The sequence below is a fragment of the Labrus mixtus genome, chromosome 15, assembly GCF_963584025.1.
Source record: "Labrus mixtus chromosome 15, fLabMix1.1, whole genome shotgun sequence".
Classification (NCBI taxonomy): domain Eukaryota; kingdom Metazoa; phylum Chordata; class Actinopteri; order Labriformes; family Labridae; genus Labrus; species Labrus mixtus.
Genome location: NC_083626.1, coordinates 26,804,295 through 26,824,152, shown reverse-complemented (window position 1 = coordinate 26,824,152; position 19,858 = coordinate 26,804,295). Strand labels below are relative to the sequence as shown.

Below are 19,858 nucleotides of genomic sequence, written 5' to 3'. Positions count from 1 at the left end.
AGAGTAATATTTAAATATACAGTACTCTTCAATTGTTTTCACTGATGCTCCAACATGTAAGTAGTTTCTCAGTTTCACAGCTTGTAGAGGAGGAGATCGTTTATGTAGTGGAATATAAGTATACTAACGTATACCCCACCCCACATGATTTAAAATACTGTAAACATGAACTGATTATTTTAACTTCTTATATATGTATTTATAGCAAATGTGCCTCAAATAAACTTGACGATTAAGAATGTTTACCTGCTAGGGTAGGCCTTTTTTTTTTACTAGGAATTCTTTCTTTTGTTAGAAATTAATGTTTATTTGAATTTAACTTTACTTCTTGAAGTTATTCTACGTAGAGTATTTTTTTATTGGCTTATGCCTCTAAGTTAACAAATTTCAGTTTGAATTAACGGTCTGATAACCAACTAAAAAGCTGATAAATAATAATTATGACAACTGTTTTTAAAGACTTATTAAAGTGTGTTTTTGATTCCTATAAATACAGTATGCTTCTCCAGAATGATTCTAACACAACTCCAGCTCTACTTTACTACCACTGCAGCAAGAGAAAAAAAAAAGGGGTTTGCTTTCACTTTTTGTTTCCTGTAACTGGGGGGATTTCTGTAAATGCTCAAATGATAAACACCATGCAGCAGCTATCTCCACCAGCAGCAGCAGCTACCTCCAGCACCAGCAGCAGGTGATAGTCATCAAACTGTCCTGACCCCTCTTAAAATAAGAACAACAACCTAGAGAAACTACAAAAATAAGACATTTTCACAGTTTGCCATTCTTAAAAGTGCATAAACAAAATAAGGTCATGAGTTATATATGAGCTTTAGGCTACTTGTAAAAATATTTTTTTTGCAGGGCTGAAATAGTGCAGAAACAACTGTCCAGTCCACATGTTTATAAAACTATTCACTGAATGAATTCATTAAGTAAGACACAAACAGGACAAAAAGACTAGAATGTGTGTGAGTTTGTGCCAGTCAGGTTTTTAGTTTGGGTTGCATTTGAAGGTATCATTTGGGCATTACTTTTGCATGCCCCGAAAGGCCTTGAATACGATACATTAAGAGAAAAAATTCTGGACCTAACTGTTTTCTAAACCCTGGTTACGGCCCTGGGCTCCTCAAAAAGAAGACTGACTTTTACTACATTTTTCTAGAATCAAACTTCTGAAAGGGTCATTTTAAAAATGCGTGAGCACATGAAAATCTTGGACACGAATAAACGATTACTAAAAAAGAAAACTAGAATAGATAAATGGACAGAATGAGATCAGATTTAAAGCTGAAAGTAAAAGGTAGAATGATTTAGAGTACTGGTACTAGAATTTACCACAAACACCTCCCTTCCTGTTGATCGTTGTAACTGAGCTGATGTTGATGTTAGTTACATGTTTTCACTTTTGTTTTTAGTCACTGCTTCTCTATTTAAACCGATAAATGAAAGCAGTCCAACAGTTGAGCTGAGAGCAAGCAGCGCAAGATATCTCCTCTGGATCAAGAAACTACATTCAGGTATGAAATTCAGCATGTGAGGTTTTAAACAGAAATGTAAAGATGTGTGGTAAAGGTGCAGGGTGTTTCAGTGCTATTAGAAATTCTTGTGAATTTCTCTGACATCCCAATGATTAATATAATATGTTTTAATTTTATGTGCCTACATTATATGATATTATCTGATACTTCTCTATTAGTTTGACACAATAACCATTGCAAGACTATTATTCAACTTGAGTTCTACTTAATCTCATACCCCCTATTTTTATTTCTGACTTCTTTAGATCTGAAGATGTCAGGTAAGTAAACATCACTCAAGTTCATACTCATACATTAAAAATCTACAAAACGTTATTCTCTAACTTCAGTGACCTATGAGGTGAAACTTACAGCTGTGTGAAGTTTATGTTTACTTGTGTATAATAAAATTAAAATGTCACATTTATAATTGTATTGTTTTAACAATGAATGGAGTAATTGTGCATTTTATGGGCTTTAAAAGAATACATACTTTCCCTAAATGAGCAAATAATAAAGTGTACCTTTTCTTTCTTGCAGACTATGACTGTGACTATGAGAGTAAGTATCCTAAATCAACTTTCATCTTTTCTTTCACATTGTGTGTCGAGTTGATAAATTCATGTTTGTTGACCTCTCGAAAAGCATGATACAGTATTAATTTCTTATAAGTGCTTATAAAAATATATGAGACTAATACGTTTACCTGTTAGCGCCTGAAGGTCAGACTAATACCTGGACACATCACTATCATACCGCTCGGTTCTAATGTAATGGAAACGTTGTCCAGCACTCCAGTAAATAGAACGGCTCTCTGTCACCTAGCAACAAGAGATATTTCTAACCGCTCGGCGTGGATAAAATGCAGAAAGCTAACGGTATGCTCACAGCTTTTAAAGTCAACAATAACTAACTACAGTTAACAAAAAGTAACTACAAAGTTAAAGTTTGATACACAACACGAAAATGTAGCTAAACAGAAATACCATTGACCCGAAATCAACATTAAGATTTTCAGAAACAAATAAATCATACTTACTGTCGACCGCAGCGTGAGAAAGATTATAAAGTGAACTGGACCTGAGATAACAGCCAGTTGTATCCACAGTATCAACACCGTCAGGGTGTACTGTCTTTTCTTACAGTCTGCGGTCTGAAGGGAAATTTGACCATAGGGTTTGACACCATCTTGTGGTCTTCTGAGGACGAAACACTTTGTGTTTCTTTACTTCTCAGTTCCTCTTTGTTCAGCACAGCAGCGTCCGAGTCCTTTAAATTGTCAAATACTTCAAACAGGGTAATCAATCATAAGTAAGGCCCATTGGTAGGATTTTAAACGGTTTCCTAAAAATTATTTTTAGATGATACGTTTGATGTCGTTCTCATGATTACTCTAAAATAGTGATAGGTCTAAATAAAACATATTTTTGGGAGTGATAATTATTGAAACTGATGAGGCATTAAGCTACTTGTTAAAATGTTGTTTTAAATAGGCTACATTATTTACTATGTTAATACACATCTGTATAAATATCTTTAAAATAATAATAAATAAAAACACCTTAAACTAAAAATGAAACAGATGTGATTTCTGCTGGTCTGCTTCTATCCTCTAAATCTTGAATGTATGGATGCTGTATGGTTTTGGGATTTGTCTTTGATGTTGATGGTTGTTGATGATCTTGATGAAAGATGATTGTTATGGATGTGTTTCACAGTGCTACGTTTTGTATGTTTGACCTCTCCTGTCATCATAGTGCAAATCTATATATTTGGGCTTTGCCCTCCCCATTTTTCAAAAAATGATCACCTGAAGACCTCTGGACATGGATGTGGCATTAGAGCAAGTGTGTGGGCATGTCGTCTTCTCTCTCTATCGCCCTGCACCTAGGCTATGTGATGTGCCTACATTATATGATATTATCTGATACTTCTCTATCAGTTTGACACAATAACCATTGCAAGACTATTATTCAACTTGAGTTCTACTTAATCTCATACCCCCTATTTTTATTTCTGACTTCTTTAGATCCGAAGATGTCACGTAAGTAAACATCACACAAGTTCATACTCATACATTAAAAATCTACAAAAAGTTATTCTCTAACTTCAGTGACCTATGAGGTGAAACTTACAGCTGTGTGAAGTTTATGTTTACTTGTGTATAATAAAATTAAAATGTCACATTTATAATTGTATTGTTTTAACAATGAATGGAGTAATTGTGCATTTTATGGGCTTTAAAAGAATAAATACTTTCCCTAAATGAGCAAATAATAAAGCGTACCTTTTCTTTCTTGCAGACCATTGGCTTCACCATGAGAGTAAGTATCCTAAATCAACTTTCATCTTTTCTTTCACAATGTGTGTCGAGTTGATAAATTCATGTTTGTTGACCTCTCGAAAAGCATGATACAGTATTAATTTCTTATAAGTGCTTATAAAAATATATGAGACTAATACGTTTACCTGTTAGCGCCTGAAGGTCAGACTAATACCTGGACACATCACTATCATACCGCTCGGTTCTAATGTAATGGAAACGTTGTCCAGCACTCCAGTAAATAGAACGGCTCTCTGTCACCTAGCAACAAGAGATATTTCTAACCGCTCGGCGTGGATAAAATGCAGAAAGCTAACGGTATGCTCACAGCTTTTAAAGTCAACAATAACTAACTACAGTTAACAAAAAGTAACTACAAAGTTAAAGTTTGATACACAACACGAAAATCTGGCTAAACAGAAATACCATTGACCCGAAATCAACATTAAGATTTTCAGAAACAAATAAATCATACTTACTGTCGACCGCAGCGTGAGAAAGATTATAAAGTGAACTGGACCTGAGATAACAGCCAGTTGTATCCACAGTATCAACACCGTCAGGGTGTACTGTCTTTTCTTACAGTCTGTGGTCTGAAGCGAAATTTGACCATAGGGTTTGACACCATCTTGTGGTCTTCTGAGGACGAAACACTTTGTGTTTCTTTACTTCTCAGTTCCTCTTTGTTCAGCACAGCAGCGTCCGAGTCCTTTAAATTGTCAAATACTTCAAACAGGGTAATCAATCATAAGTAAGGCCCATTGGTAGGATTTTAAACGGTTTCCTAAAAATTATTTTTAGATGATATGTTTGATGTCGTTCTCATGATTACTCTAAAATAGTGATAGGTCTAAATAAAACATATTTTTGGGAGTGATAATTATTGAAACTGATGAGGCATTAAGCTACTTGTTAAAATGTCCTTCACATTACAATTTGGTGCAACATATTTTCCTCAGATATTAAAACTAGTTCCTTTTTTTTTCATTTTCCTTTTTTTTATTTGTTCGGTACATGTTAAAACACACAACAGAAAAAAAGAAAAACGATTCACAATTCATCCCATTCCATGTACGGAAGGAGCAGCGAGAAGAATACATCTTAAAAAACTATAGCCTATTCTTAAAATCCCCTCCACTCACAGACTATTCTATTTTTTACGTCAGATCACATGTTGTGTCTTTTTGTTTATAATCCATACAGTTGTGAAAAAGGATCTAAAGGTTGGCACATACAGACTTCCTGAAGATTATGCAACTGGTCCCTACGAAGCTCAAGGCGATGTGAAAAATGAAAATGGCGATGTGAGAGGAGTATACACTGGTGCAGGATTGTTCCAGATAAAAGACGGCGATACAGAGATAAGAGGGCCCAATTTAGGAATTGGATCCGAAGTGTCCAAGGATAATGTCAGACTCAGTTATAAAGCAGAAGTGGCCAGTGTCTCAACCTCTGCTGGTGCTGCCACAGCTACAGTCGGCCTGTCAGCAGACACTGGAATTGGAATAGGAAAGTCGGGTGTAGAAGCAAAGTTCTTGGGAACTGGCTTCTCCGTTGGGCGTAAAACAGGCTTTTCTCTGTTTGGTTCTGGGTTTGAAATTGATTTTTCAAAATGGTAGCTTTGAGCCAAACACAGCTCACTGTGATTGTTCCATTTGTCTTACAAGTAAATCTGTTGAATCTATTCAAGATGATTTTCTTCCAAATGTAATGAGCTGAGATTTCTTTTCTTGATTATGTATCCTCCTACTTTCGTAAAACAGGTTTCCTCTGTTTGGTTCTGTGTTTGAAATGGATTTTGAAAAAAGTTGACTTTGTGACAAATACAGCTTTTTGTGATCTTTCCTTTTGTTTCAACAAAAAAATATGAGTCATGTATTCAAAGATTCATTCTTAATACAACTGTATCTCAGTTATTAAATACATTTAAACCTTTGTTGCATTCAGATCCTTCTTTTGATATCTTAAATCTTATATCTTGGTGTTCTTTTTTAAGTTTTCTCTCTGTCATAGTTTATCTCTTTCTGCCATGTGGTGGCTGTGGTTCAACTTTCAAAGAAATAAATCAAGAACAACCTGGTAAAGTAGATCATGAAACCCATCTGAGGTTTATTATAATCAGGTTTAGTTACAAAACAACCAAAGTGGAGTGCAAACAGTCCTGCAATGCTCTGAATGATATACAGTCTCATTTGTACACAATCTCAGTCACATTCTTACACAAACTTTATAAAATGTTTGTTGATCTATTACAGTGTTTATTTACTGTAAACAGCCTTAGACAACTTAAACTCAACAACCAGCCACACACACACACAAAAGTGTTCTTGTGATTGATTCAGTTTATGATCAACACTTTTTGTTACTGTGGCGCACACGCGCACACACACACACCCACACACAACACACAACACACAACACACACACAGTCTGTCTCAGGGCTGCATGCGAATGGCTCCGTCCAGTCTGATGACCTCTCCGTTAATCATGGGGTTTTCAGCCAGTGACGTCACCAGGTGAGCAAACTCAGCGGGGTCTCCCAGGCGCGAGGGGAAGGGCACCTGTCGGGCGAGAAAGGAGCGGACCTTCTCTGGAAGACCGGCCAGGAGTGGGGTGGAGAACAGACCTGGAGGGAGAAAGAGACAGTCATTTAAACACAGAGCAGGCCACAGGTGATCACAGCTCGAGCCGAGGACAGTTTTGTTCCAGATGTGCCGTTTTAACTTCCTGTGACCGATCATTGAAAAGCCTGAAAATTAGCTCCTGTTTATCCACAGTGAGGAAGCTGTAAAGAATGACAAAGCATCATGAACTAAAAGCCTTCACCCTTCATCTGCAGCTAGTGTTAAATAACAACAGTGACACCAAGTGGTGAGATTGTCAATTACAGCACAAGACATTTAAACAGCACTCTATTAAAGATGGACGGATGAAACGATCTCAGCTGATGGAAAAACAAAAGCAGGAGTTTAACTCAAAGTCATCACACATTTCTAAGAGACGTGATCGATCACGCAGAGAACACACTCCAGACGCCAAACAGCCGGTGAAACCCTCCGCCCCTCCTCATCCTCCGAGCTATCCCGCCTTTCAAAACGAAACCATGACAACTGTATTTAACGGAGGACTTTACACCTCTTAGGGGCCAGAGACAATCCTCCTGTAAAGATCTGGACTTTCAGCTCGTAGACTAACCAGGTGCTATGGTGACGACCCTGATGCCCATGGGTGCCAGATCTCGAGCGATGGGGAGAGTCATTCCAACGATGCCGCCTTTAGAAGCTGAATACGCCGCCTGGCCGACCTGGAGAGCAAACAAAGAAAAAGAATAGTTGACGAGCAGCATGAAAACACATTTCTTTTGATGTTTGTGTGCGTGTGTGTTTTTTTTATTTTATGACCTGTCCGTCAAAAGCTGCCACGCTGGCCGTGTTGATGATGCAGCCCCTGTGTCCGTCCGCGTCAGGCTCGTTCTTTCCCATCTCCCCCACCGCCAGGCGGATCACGTTGAAGGTTCCTGCGATGTTCACCTGAAGGTAGGGAGCACACAGAGAGTCACACATCCGGGGGCGTCCCTTCATGCTGCACGTCTCTGCATCCGTGTGTCTGTCTTACATTGATAACGCGCTGGAAGTCCTCCAGGCTGTGAGGTAAGTCCTTCTTGAAGTTGTAGGTTTTAAAGGCGACAGCGATGCCGGCACAGTTCACCGCGAGGTCCAGCTTTCCAAACTTCTCTCTGGCCAGGGACACCGCCGACTGCACGTCTGCCTCTGATGTCACCTGGGGAAACGACAACAGGACACTTAGGAAGTTGACTTGATTCTTGTGTCCCTGCTCTCGCTGGCCTCCATCCTCCTTCTTTCTTGTGCTAAAATGCAATTAGCGCTCAGGCAGGAGGAGGTGATATAACTGTCACACCTGACAGGACACATTTGATGTGGAGTTTTCCCTTTTGAGCTAAAGCATTTAAGAGAAACGTAAACGAGTAAAGCTGTCTGAACTCAGCAGGATGTATCTTCTTCTGTACATGGCAGTGACGGCAGGTTTTCTACAGACATCACATAAACAGCTAAGATGTTAGATCGATAGGACCAAGAATATGTGTATAAATAAAGGATACACTTTTGTGTGTTTTGCATGCAGGCAGAGAACCAGAGAAAGTTTAGTATTGAATACTGATTGAAGGTCACATGAAGAACTTAATGGATCATCATTAGGGGTGTACACGTGTAACCGGTTAGTAAATCATAACCGGTTACAACGAGAACCGTTTGTTTTATTTTTTATTATTTTAAAATGTTTTAGAGACACGCATTCAATCATCTCTGATCAAAAATAACACATACTATTTATTTAGCTATGAATAAAGCTACAAATGTTCCACTTTGACAACGTTACTGCGCTCACAAATGCACGTGATAAATGTTGGATAACTGACCACCGGGCATTACGTCACGTAACAAGTAAGTTTCACTTTTGACTTGTGAAGTGCGGCGTGGAGGAGCCGCACTCCTGGGGACCGACTCTGGTTCCGGGAGATTGTTTGGACGTGCCTGTGCGGGTTCTGGCTTTCCATGTCGCCCTGCCCTTCCACCCTATTCCGTTTCGTCCGGGTAGAGGGGATTGCGCAGTCCCGAGGGTCAGGAGAGGAATCTTTCTGAAAAGCGGCCGCACCCTCCATTGGTTGTATAGCGCGATTGCGGTCCACTTTTTTTTTTTTTTTTTTTTAATAAAAATTTTTTAAACGGTTAACCGTGTACACGAAGAAAATGACGTTGTGTAACCGCTCACAATTTTTTGTAACCGTTCACACCCCTAGTCATCATGACGTGCTAAATTCAGCAGTGATAGTGTTGGATGACGTGATGGATGCCACCTACTAATCGAACGCCTGAAAAGGTGAGATGCATCATGTGTGAATGCAGAGCGCAGAATTTTCCATCCCTCGACTTTATCCGGATTTATTTCAGCGAGCCCCCCTCGTTTCTTCTTTTTTTTTGTTGCAAAAAGTGGAGTAGAGCCGATAAGTGAATGCAGCAGGTGATATTTTCAGGAACATTTACTACGAGCGGGAGGGCGATGACGCTTGTGTCAAGTGACTCACGTCTGCAGGAGCGAAGGCACAGCGCTCCCCCAGTTTCTCAGCCAGAGCCGCCCCATCAGAGGAGGGCAGGTCCAGGATCACAGCCGACGCTCCGTTCTGCACCAGACGTTCAACAGTGGCACGACCCAGGCCCGACGAACCGCCCGTCACCAGGCCTACCATACCCTACCCCACAGAAGGAGGTGGGGGGGGACAGGAGAGAAAAAGACGGACAGAAATTGATTAAATGAGTGATAAAAATGCAGACGCAACAAAACTCGAGAGAAATATTCTCTGACCCAACTTGCTAATGTCTTAAAAGCTGTAATTAAAAAATCAATCTGCTACAACTATTATAGCAATTTATTAAGCGAAATGCCAAATGTGGGGGTTCAAATATAGTTCAGTTGAAGAGGAGGCGCCTCATATACAGAGGCCTCATCGGCTGGCAATTTTTGATAATTGAAACCAGGAAATTATCCTATACTATGATAACTTTGGTGGGCCCCTTCATGTGCTCGCAAATACGGCAAACTCGATATTTCCGAGGAGTACGTGAAGGCAGCATAGGTAACAGAAGGGTCCCGTTGTTCACAGTAAGCGGATCAAAAATCAAGCTTATTAGGAGCACAACAAAGGAGCTTTTATTTTCCTCTATTGATTTTTAATAATGAATATAGCTGTGTATCAGAATGCTTTAAGCCAGAAGTATTTGCACAGCCGGGTAACACTAAAAGTAAAGGGACTAACCACATTAGTTATGTGATTTTGAATGGACTAAACCAATTAAATATTAACACTGCAGGGCCTCAGGTGTCCAATGTCAGAGTAATGGTAGAGCAGAGGTGAACAAACACACCGCAGAGAGGGCGCTGTGTGCCTCTCAACATGTTAGCTTCACACAATGAAACTTCTTGAACTACAAAAGCAGCGTACACATGCACGAGGGTAACAACTCGCAAACGTCACGAGACACGCTTCTTAGGAGTCTCGCGCGTCACATTGCCAAGGAGAAAATGTTCAAAGAAAAGATGCGCAGCGCCGACACGGTATTTAGATTTTTCTTTGCTCACCTTGACGCATCTAATGTTCGCCATGTTCGTTCGGACAGAAGACCGTGACGTCACGCCGAAGGTCGTATATTTGAAAAAGGACGAGTCACTCGACGTCTTTTCGGATTTCCTCCTTCTTCTTCTTCGTTAATTTCTTTCACAGCGTCTGTCATTTTTCACTGTGCATTACTGCCTCCCCCTGGACAATGGAGGAACACATGTAGAAATATTATTATGAAAGTGTAAGAACAGTAAAAGTAAAGTATTCAAATATACGTTTCCACATTTAAAACAATTTCTGATAAGTAAATCAGCCTGTGTCTTTTTGATAAGCTATTTACAAAAAACATTTACACATTTACAATTGTATTGTATTGTAAATTAAAATAAAATGGGGTGTATTCGATAGTGTTGGGCAACATTTGGGTTGCTTAATGAGGTATGCATATAAATCATCAAATAAAAGGGACATGTTGCTTAAAACATAATTTATAACACAATAAACGTTTTATGTCATTTGTAAGTGCCTTGTATGTGATGCTCCTTCTGTTTCTCTTTAATGTACTGTAGTGTTGGAGCAACCTGGCCCAATAATTGCTTTTGAGATTTATAAAATGAATAACTACATAAATCGATCATTTCCTGTCTCGTTTTTTTTAAATATTCCCTTTAAACTACGTTAAGGTTTTTGTAAATGTTTTTAAAATGTTGTTATTCTACCAGACTGAAAAGTGGCATCGGAATTTCCGACAGTGTGAGAGGTCTTCACTTATTAACGCTCTATGGTAACAACGTGGGTACTAATGCTGCATTCAGGTACTCCTCGGATGGTCCAGATTTCCGATTTAGGGAGTCGTTCCTCAGCCTTCAGTGTGTTCACCTGCTTTCAGTTTGGAAAGTCTGAATGCTGTAACAACAGCAACAAACAGCGTGGATGTTACGAAGAAGACGTGAGGAATGTTACAAGTTACATTTGAGCAAAAAGTTGATGTGAAATGCATGAATTAATAAAAACGCATCTGTACATTAACTAAATATATTTAGTGAGGACTGAAACGACGTTATATCGGGCACCTATTTCTTTCCCGATGTCCCGAGTTGTTGTCTCGACTTCAGCAGGTGTTCATGAACATTTTACAACTCGGAAACTCTTTTTTCCGATTTGTCCGCTACCACAGAATGCAGCGTACGATGCGGAAGAGCGTCGCGGCTCCGTCTACTTCCTTCTGAATCGCCCAATCGGTGAACGTTCCAGGGAACGCCCCCCTCCTGGAGGCGAGGGGGTATGAGGGATGCTGTCCAATCACAGCGTTCCTGCAGCTCACCAAGGTCAGCTCAGGCGAACTGATGCTGCTTCAGTCAGAACAGAGACACGATGCTGCTGATTTGATTTGTGCAGTTTATGAGGCACAATCTCATTTTTAATAACTATAAATAATTTAGACAATTAACAACCCTGTGACAGTCTTCATGTTGAAGGCCTTTGTCTGATTTTCTCTCCATAAATGTTTCAACTCGGCATAAAACAAAGCACATAAACACAATTGTGTTTAGATTTCTCCTTTATTTTTAAGTGGATGCAACATACAGGGTTAAAAAAAATCAAATTTTCTGATCTATCAGTCTACAAAATGTCACAGTAAATATATATAATCAGGATTTAATGCACAACCAAATTACATTGGATAGATAAAGGGAAACAAAAAAGTAGAGTGGACATAAAGACAAATTAAATAAGCCAGATTCACCTGCTTTCTTGTGATCCATCTTCAACACTTATTTCTGTTTTCTATCCCGTAAATGTATTCATTTTTAGGATGTGAGTTTCAGCTGAAAACTTCAGCAATTATCTGTCATTTCATAAACATAAACGATTACGCTGTTAACACACCAGTGCTTTTATTTGAATTACTGTTAGACACACAAAAATCACAGAAGAGAGAGCAGCAACAATTTCTGCTGTTAATTTGAACAGATTATCAATAAACTGAAGTATTTCCCGCCATTTGATACGCCCTTTAAGTTTAAATAAAGGACTTAGTAAAAACTCATCATGCATTCATGTCTTTGAAGAAGTTAATACAACACATATTCTTAAAACAAATCGGACAGGACACTCACAGCTGGACGGTGGACGTGGTGCGATATTCTGCCATAATGTGGAAGGCAGTAAGTTGTATAGTTGTATCTCCAAAAACAGGGGTTGTAATATCCCACACCCCACAACAACACAACTTACTACCTCACCACAGCACAGCTAAAAAAAAAAAAACATCTGGAGAGAAAAATAACAGCGACCTGGATTAGTTTCCTCCCTGAATTGTTAACGAGCATGATGACGTGCAAACTCTTTCAAGCTTGCAGCAGCGGCTTCTCCTCCAATGGCTAGAGGGGGACACAGACGTCGATTATAACCAGGGAAGTGAAGCCAATGCTCACCATGCATTTTCAGGACCACCGTTGGTCACTAACAGCAACAGGGGCTTCAGTCTCCGTGGCAACCGAACACACGCTGTGGATAGGCTGGCGGTCTCCGTCATGCATGTAGGTGATGGTTCGGTTGCCGTGAGAAAGACAGTAGGCTGTATAGTTATCTCCCAGATCTGGTGTGATCCTAAAACTATACAAACTACTACCTCATCCCACAGCGCCCAGTCTTCTTCTCTGCGGTCCCAATCAGCGCTCATCTTTTCCTCCATGTTAAATACTACTCCACAACACTCAGCCGTGACCCTGTTATCCTGCTCGTTTTGTTGCCATGTTTCTATCGACCAGGGAGGTGTCGTTTGTGGATGACTCAGCTCTGTGACCAATACAGCCTGTCTTTTTTTTTCTGTCATTTGTATCTTTAAATGAAGACAGGAAAGCAGGATGGAGACAAAGAAAGAAATGTCTTAGTTTGGTATTTACAGAACGACATGGCGAGTCTTGTTAGCGTTGCTCCTTTTTTCAACATTATATAAAGAAACATTACATTTGGAGTCTGATGATTATTATTATTAAGATGATGATCCATTAGGACCCGACCGATATGGGACTTTATATGTGACCGATATTAGGAAGATAAATAATTCGATATGTCGGCCGGTATCTTTCTTTGATCTTTTTCTTTTCTTTTAGATCCGGAGGATTTCACCTCGCTACAAGAGCCACATTTCAATCAATCAAACTTTATTGATAAACCCCTTTTCAGACAAATTCAATTAGAGTTCACAAAGGAGCAGGGACGTGCTCGACAAAAGGGCGTCTGTAAAAGTTATTTAGAGACTAAGCAATGAGAATTTAACGAAATAAAGATGGATGATTAAAAAAAACAAGAGACACAAAATAAAAACATAAAAATAAGAACGTAAAATAAAATTAAAATAATGTTATGATTGAAAGAATAAATCTATAAAAACACTACCCACGTGACCTGCTTCATTATTATCATTACTAACATTGTATTATTATTATTATTTAGCATCAATATATATATATATATATATATACATATATACTGTACATTCTATATTATATAACATTTCATTATATTACACTATATTGTTCATAGTATATTATACTATATATATACACTACTGGGTTCGAAACCCAGCTCCAGCCCTTTGCTGTATCTCTCTTCAGCTGTCCTGAACAATTGAAGGCTAAAATAAAATGGCCCAAAAATTAAAATGTTTTACGATATATATCAAATAATCACGAAAACATAAAATATAAATACTAAAATCCGTAAATCAAACACTAAAATGTTAATTTGAAAGTAGAGTTGATTAAAACCCTCTGTAAATAAATAGAAATTATAAAGTACAACATAATACTCAGGATTAATAATAATAATTAATTTGATCTTCAGGTAGAGGAATTAGAAAAGGTGATAAAGCCCTCTTCACTGGTTTCTTGTCCTTGAGGGTTTCCAGTGTCAAAATAAAACTACAATAAAAGGCAGCAACCTTTACCCATCAAACACACACACACACACACACACTGATCTCACACACACACACACACAGTGATCTCTCACACACACACACACACACACACACACACACACACACACACACACACACACACAGTGATCCAGATCCCTCTCTCTCTCTCTCACACACACACACACACACACACACACACACACACACACACAGTGATCTCTCTCTCACACACACACACACACACACACACACACAGTGATCTCTCTCACTCACACACACACACACACACACACACACACACACACACACACACACACACACACACACACACACACACACACACACACAGATTTTAAAGGTTTTATGTTCTGCTTGTAGCTGCACCAGGTGAGGCTAACAAGCTAACAGCCTGTCAAGCTAGCACCCATTAGCCGCCAGGTTCACACGGAAACGCTTCAGTCGACGTCACAGATGTTTTCTAACAGGCAGAACGGAAACATGATAATAAGAATAACATCGAGCTTCTAGATAAAACACCAACAACCTGCCTTGGAAGTCAGCTAGCGAGCTAGCCAGCCATCTGTGTCCACAAGCTAGCTGACAGCTAGCTGGAATTGGCGGTTCTCCGACCTCTCCGTCCCGCATGTCCCCCTCACGACCCCCGCCGCCGCCCGGCTCCTCATCCGGGTCCGTGACGGTAGAATTGGTGCGCCCGATGCGGGACTGCTCGTTCCACTTCACGCCGTCGACCTTACAGAAGCAAAAGTATCGCAGTGAGTGGTTTCGATGCTTCGCTTCACCACGCCAAAAATCACGTGACCGACCCCCCCCCCCCCCCCCCCACGGAGGAGGCCTCCCTACGTCACCGGCGTAACAGACAGACGAAGTCGCTGTTTAGGTGATGCGTTCAGGTGCTGTCGGACACTTAGGAAAAACGGGAAATAATATTAAAAACGTAATGAATAAAAATAATAATAATAATAATATTTTAATATTTTAATATATTTATTTAATAATAAATAAAAAGAATGAATAAATAAATAAAATAAAAATAATATTTTAAATATTTAAATATATTTATTTAATAATAAATAAATAATAATAAATAAAAAATAAAATAATAATAAAAACATATTTCATAGGTGGAAAATGCGCATGAGCGGTTCCTCAAGTCGGAACCAGGGGTGATTCTAGGGTCTGTTGGGGCCCTATGCCAAAACTCATTGGGGGCCCCTATGACCGGCGTTTATTATTATGTTCCTTTTTTTTTTCAATCCTAGAAGGATAACTCCTCTTCGTTTTCCTTCATTGACAAATTTAGTTTTTTCACAGGAATAATGCTGCAATGCTTAGCAGGGCATTGAGAGTGAGTGCTGTCAGATGGGGCCCGATTCGGTAGGTTTCCTACTGTCGTTGCAAATTTGCACATTTTGAGGCAATGCTTTGGTTTAAAGTTTGTCAGCAGTTGGGGGCCTTTCCTGTTGACAAGCAACGCCTCTGGTCGGAACAACAACTAGGTAACTCTGGAAATATTATTCATTTATAAAAATGTTTTACTTTATTGATACAAATAGCAATACAGGATATTGTTATAAAACACAACATGGACACAGAATAATAAAAATAGGATAGAGCAAAAGTACAAAATGGCGTGATGCCAAAGCATTATGTTAAATATATTACAGACATAAATTAAACACATTATAAAATTGACAGGCAATATGAGATTGAATTGTTTTTCTGTTTGGGCTTTGTGAAAGTGTAGAATTATACATTTCAATTTCTTTATTTAAAACAGGAAAAAAGGCGATGCGTGTAAACATTTTCAACTATGAGTGGGAAATTTGCACACACAAAAAAGCAGAATAAGATTGATTAAATCTTATTAATTAAAATGTATGTTCATTGCCTCTCTCAAAAAAAAACATTTTCAAATTTAATAGAAAACGTATTACATACTTTAGAAATAATACAATTATAAAAACTCTTCCAACAATGTCTGGATATAGTAGAAAAACTAAATAAATGTGTGATAGTCTCCACTTGATCTTCACAAAGAGTACATTAAGGGTTTATTGGGTAGGGTATTCTGTTATTTGTGCTATGATTTTGTTTTCCTAAGTTATGGCTGTTTATCTTGCTTCAAGGAATTATTTTAAATGTTTTCCTTAACAGAGCGGCATAAAAAAATAGCTTCAAGTCAGAGCTACTATTGCTATGGAAACAGTAAAGGTCCAATATGTAAGATGGACTGCAGTACCCATTTTGAACACCAGGTGTCAGAGTTACATATTGGTTATTTAAGTTGAGCTTTTCTTATTTCTTATTTTTACAAGATATTTAGCATAAATTATTTTGTTAAATGTTTATTTTTCTGAAGGCACAAGTTATACGTTACAGTTAAGTTATTGAGCGGCTAATTTTGTGTTAACAGAGACTTTGTCATCAAGGATTTTCATTGAGAACTTTGCTCAAACAAATTACAGTAATGTGCAGTAAAGTGTTCAGCAGGTGACAAACACGTTTCTGAAATGGAGGGTTAAATATTCATGTTTGGTTTATTGTTAATGATGGAGGGACGACCAGTTTTACTGTTTATTCAAACTTATTGCATTTCCCATCACCTCTATTTGTGCAGATAGTTATCAGTTTTAATGTTACTGGTAAATAAATAAAAAAGTCTGCAGGCAAAATGAAGTGATTTCTCTCTCTGAATGATAAGACTCCAGGACCCTGAGATGGGTTTTTATTATTTCTGTGAACTAACATGGACTGCAGTATGAAGTATATACTTATATTCCACAACATAAATGATCTCCACCTCTTCAAGCTGTGAAGCTGAGAAACTACTTACATGTTGGAGCATCAGTGAAAACAATTGAAGAGTACTGTATATTTAAATATTACTCTATGCAAAGGGACGATTCTGCCTAACATGTGACTTCACTTAAAGGAAGATTGTGCACCCTTTTCATCCAGTAGATGTCGCCCTTGAGCACCAGCATGAAACCAAAACAAACTGCTGTTTTGCAACACCTCCTCCATACTGAAGCCTCCGCTCTCCTCCAGAGACACACCTCCAACCCCTCTCCCCTCACGTTTACACAAAGGAGTTATCAAATTAAAACGCTCCATAGTTAAGTGCAAGTGGCGGACAAAATTGTCCTCGTCTCGAGCTGCATTGTTGTGTTAGCATGCTAATGTTAGCGCTCTTTGGTTAGCTCGTAGCTTCACATTGCATGTGAATTTACACTGAATGACCGTGATCTTAAAACGTTTAGGTGACATTCAAATAAGCAGAGAGTACATTATGTTCTTCTTCTTCTCTCTAGTCCCTCACACAAACAACTTTTACTCACAAGGGGAGGAGCCGGCCGTCCCGTCCATGTAAACACGGCTCAGACAACAACACAGACAGCGGGACTCGAGCTTCTCACTCATCGTAGACAGTCAGGACTCAGAGACACATTTACACAGGATATACTTTCTGCTATATTTATGTGTAAAATGTTTGCACATTCTGCCTTTAAACCACAAACTTTGATCTTTTGATGAGGAAGACCCTCAGCTGAATGTTTTGTTGTATTCAGTAAGATCATGTGTTTATGCTTTGTGTAATAAGAGGATCTTGTAGTGCACAATGTTAAAACTCCTGTTGTTTTGGACACATGTCACTGAATGTCAATGAAAGAATTCCTGAAAAGTAACCAGCCATGTAGTCATGTGTAGGGGTTGTGTTAGTGGGAGGGGAGGGGGTGTTTAGATGTATCATGCATGTTGTGTGTTTCATATTGAAAGCCTCTTCAGGGACAGGCATTGGAAGCTGCAGGTTACAGTCTCTGTAGTGGGGCGTATGAAGAGGGGAGGGGTGTGTTTTGTGTTTGGAGGAGGGACTCCATCATTTAGAGAAGAGAGAACAAGTTCGTTGTCCAGTGAAGACGGAACAAGAGCATCTGAAACCATCAGAGCGTTTGTTACGTTCCCCGTAGTTCTAGGGGATGCGGGGAACAACAAATTTATATTTACCCGGAATCAAGACGGAGACCAGAGTTCGGTTTCAAAAAAAATAATAGTCGCTGTATTTAATTGTACAGGAAACACACAAGCAATGACCAGCTTTAGGTGCACCCACAAAGGGTACACAAATTTAGAGAAACTGAAACGGAGACGCTCTGGCACTCCAGCAGCCTGCGTCCCAGCACACGAATATGCCTCCCTCTTCCCCCTGCAGCCAGTGCCTTTTATTCATCGGCGGCATGCGTACACAGGTGATTCCACTTCTCCATCAGTCTCCCTCAGAGATGGGCGGAGCACCAACCTGTCCAGGAACTCAGAGAGGGAGGGGAGACACACACAGACAACACAACCCATAACAGCGTTGAACATGAGAGTCCATCAGACTTTGATCTGCTTCATCTTCCTCAGTGAGTACTCTCTATTCCTACACTCCTCTCTTTTCACTGATCCATTTGTCTTCTTCATAGTTTTTATTACTTGCAGTAGGAAAAGTTATCAGCGGATGTGAACAGTCTGTGGTGGGTGGACTCTTTCAAACATGTTGGTTTCTGTGGTTAAACTAGACGTTCAGTGTTGAAATAGAATTGAGGAAACTGAACAGAGTACTTTGAATCTGACTTTACCAGATAAAACTAAGATACAACTAATAAACCTAGATGTCACAGTTTCCCATTTTAAGTGAAGTTGTTCAAGTATTCACTCATAATTCACCTTTTCTGCATGCTGAATGTATAAGTTGGATGTATTTTAGAATTCAGCAGACACCAACTTGTAAAAAGTTTAATGACATTTCAGTCATGCAAATGCAAAATGCAAATTTTAGAGAATGAATGTAGGGAAGTAAATAGAGATGTAGGATGTCTGTAATTGTTTTGTTTGTTTATGTGAATGTGAAACAAATCAGACGGCAAGATCTGAAAAAAAAACACAGAATATAGCTCATGATTATTTATCTCTTTTCCACAGAACTGACGGATGGATTCCCTTTTTATGAAGATATCGGTGTCCGTGAAGGAACTGAAGGAGGAAACATCTCAGTTGGATGCAGCTTTACATCTTCTGGAAGCAGGAAGGTTTTCTGTAGAAAGGACTGTGAAGATGAAGACATTCTTTGCAACACCACAGATGTCAGTGCTCAGTGTGGCAGATACAGCATTGAATTAAGAAAAAATGAACTATTGTCTACAGTTTTTTATGTGAGCATCACAAATTTGAGAAAGTCTGACTCTGGATCGTACACATGTTGGTTGGATAGATACTTGCCTCCAGATTCAACTAAGACGTTTGAGCTCAGAGTTAAAGATGGTGAGTTTTTACTCTTAATGGACTTCTTCACATCTTTGAAATATCTCAATAAGTTGAAATGAAACATTTAGTTTAGAGCTACATCTTTTCTTCATTATGAACTCTAAACATTCTTAATTTAAACTAACAGTTTGTCTGTAAATGATCAGATTAGTCGACACGTTGAAGTTAATTTGAATGTTGTTGCGACAAACACACAGAATAACTTTCACATTTATCTGTAGTAGAAAAAGTTATTTACTGTTTTTAGAGAATTTGTGATATTTGAGAAGTTTCAGTACAGAGTTGAAGATGTATTTTTGTTATTTCATTTTTTAAATAGTTTTTTAATCTTTTGTTGTTATGCAGTTATAACCCAGGTCACAGAATATATATTTATAGAAATGTGTATAATTGTGACTCTGATGATATTTTCATGTTTATGTTAAAATGTAGCCTACATTTTAAAGTAAACGTGTGCTACACAATAATAAGTTTAACAATCTCTGCTCCTTTAAAACTAACGGCTCGGGGCGCTGGTAGCCTAGTGGATAGAGAGCACGCCCCCATGTAGGGAGGCTGTAGTTACTCCAAACTCTCTCTCTAAGGTTTATTTTTGGGCTTTTTATGCCTTTATTTGAGATGTTGGATAG

General features: G+C 38.8%; 2 protein-coding genes and 1 long non-coding RNA gene across 3 annotated transcripts; 2 read left to right on the top strand and 1 right to left on the bottom strand.

The window, feature by feature from the left end:
• The first annotated feature begins 1,338 nt into the window (after positions 1 to 1,338).
• LOC132990130 (uncharacterized) lies at positions 1,339 to 5,775 on the top strand. The gene is made up of 6 exons (XM_061058214.1): positions 1,339 to 1,517; positions 1,784 to 1,798; positions 2,058 to 2,078; positions 3,547 to 3,561; positions 3,821 to 3,841; positions 5,044 to 5,775. The coding sequence occupies exons 1-6, from the start codon at positions 1,394 to 1,396 to the stop codon at positions 5,457 to 5,459; spliced, it is 612 nt and encodes a 203-aa protein (XP_060914197.1). The 5' UTR covers positions 1,339 to 1,393; the 3' UTR covers positions 5,460 to 5,775.
• Positions 5,776 to 5,927: 152 nt separating this feature from the next.
• On the bottom strand, positions 5,928 to 10,144 carry hsd17b10 (hydroxysteroid (17-beta) dehydrogenase 10). The gene is made up of 6 exons (XM_061058213.1): positions 9,997 to 10,144; positions 8,945 to 9,109; positions 7,456 to 7,620; positions 7,242 to 7,370; positions 7,036 to 7,144; positions 5,928 to 6,466 (listed from the first exon to the last, which is right to left on the bottom strand). Exons 1-6 carry the CDS (start codon positions 10,018 to 10,020, stop codon positions 6,276 to 6,278), a joined length of 783 nt encoding a protein of 260 aa, XP_060914196.1. The 5' UTR covers positions 10,021 to 10,144; the 3' UTR covers positions 5,928 to 6,275.
• Positions 10,145 to 18,111: 7,967 nt separating this feature from the next.
• LOC132989607 (uncharacterized) lies at positions 18,112 to 19,175 on the top strand. The gene is made up of 2 exons (XR_009675926.1): positions 18,112 to 18,328; positions 18,888 to 19,175. It is a non-coding gene; the product is annotated as an uncharacterized LOC132989607 (long non-coding RNA).
• The last annotated feature ends 683 nt before the right edge of the window (positions 19,176 to 19,858 follow it).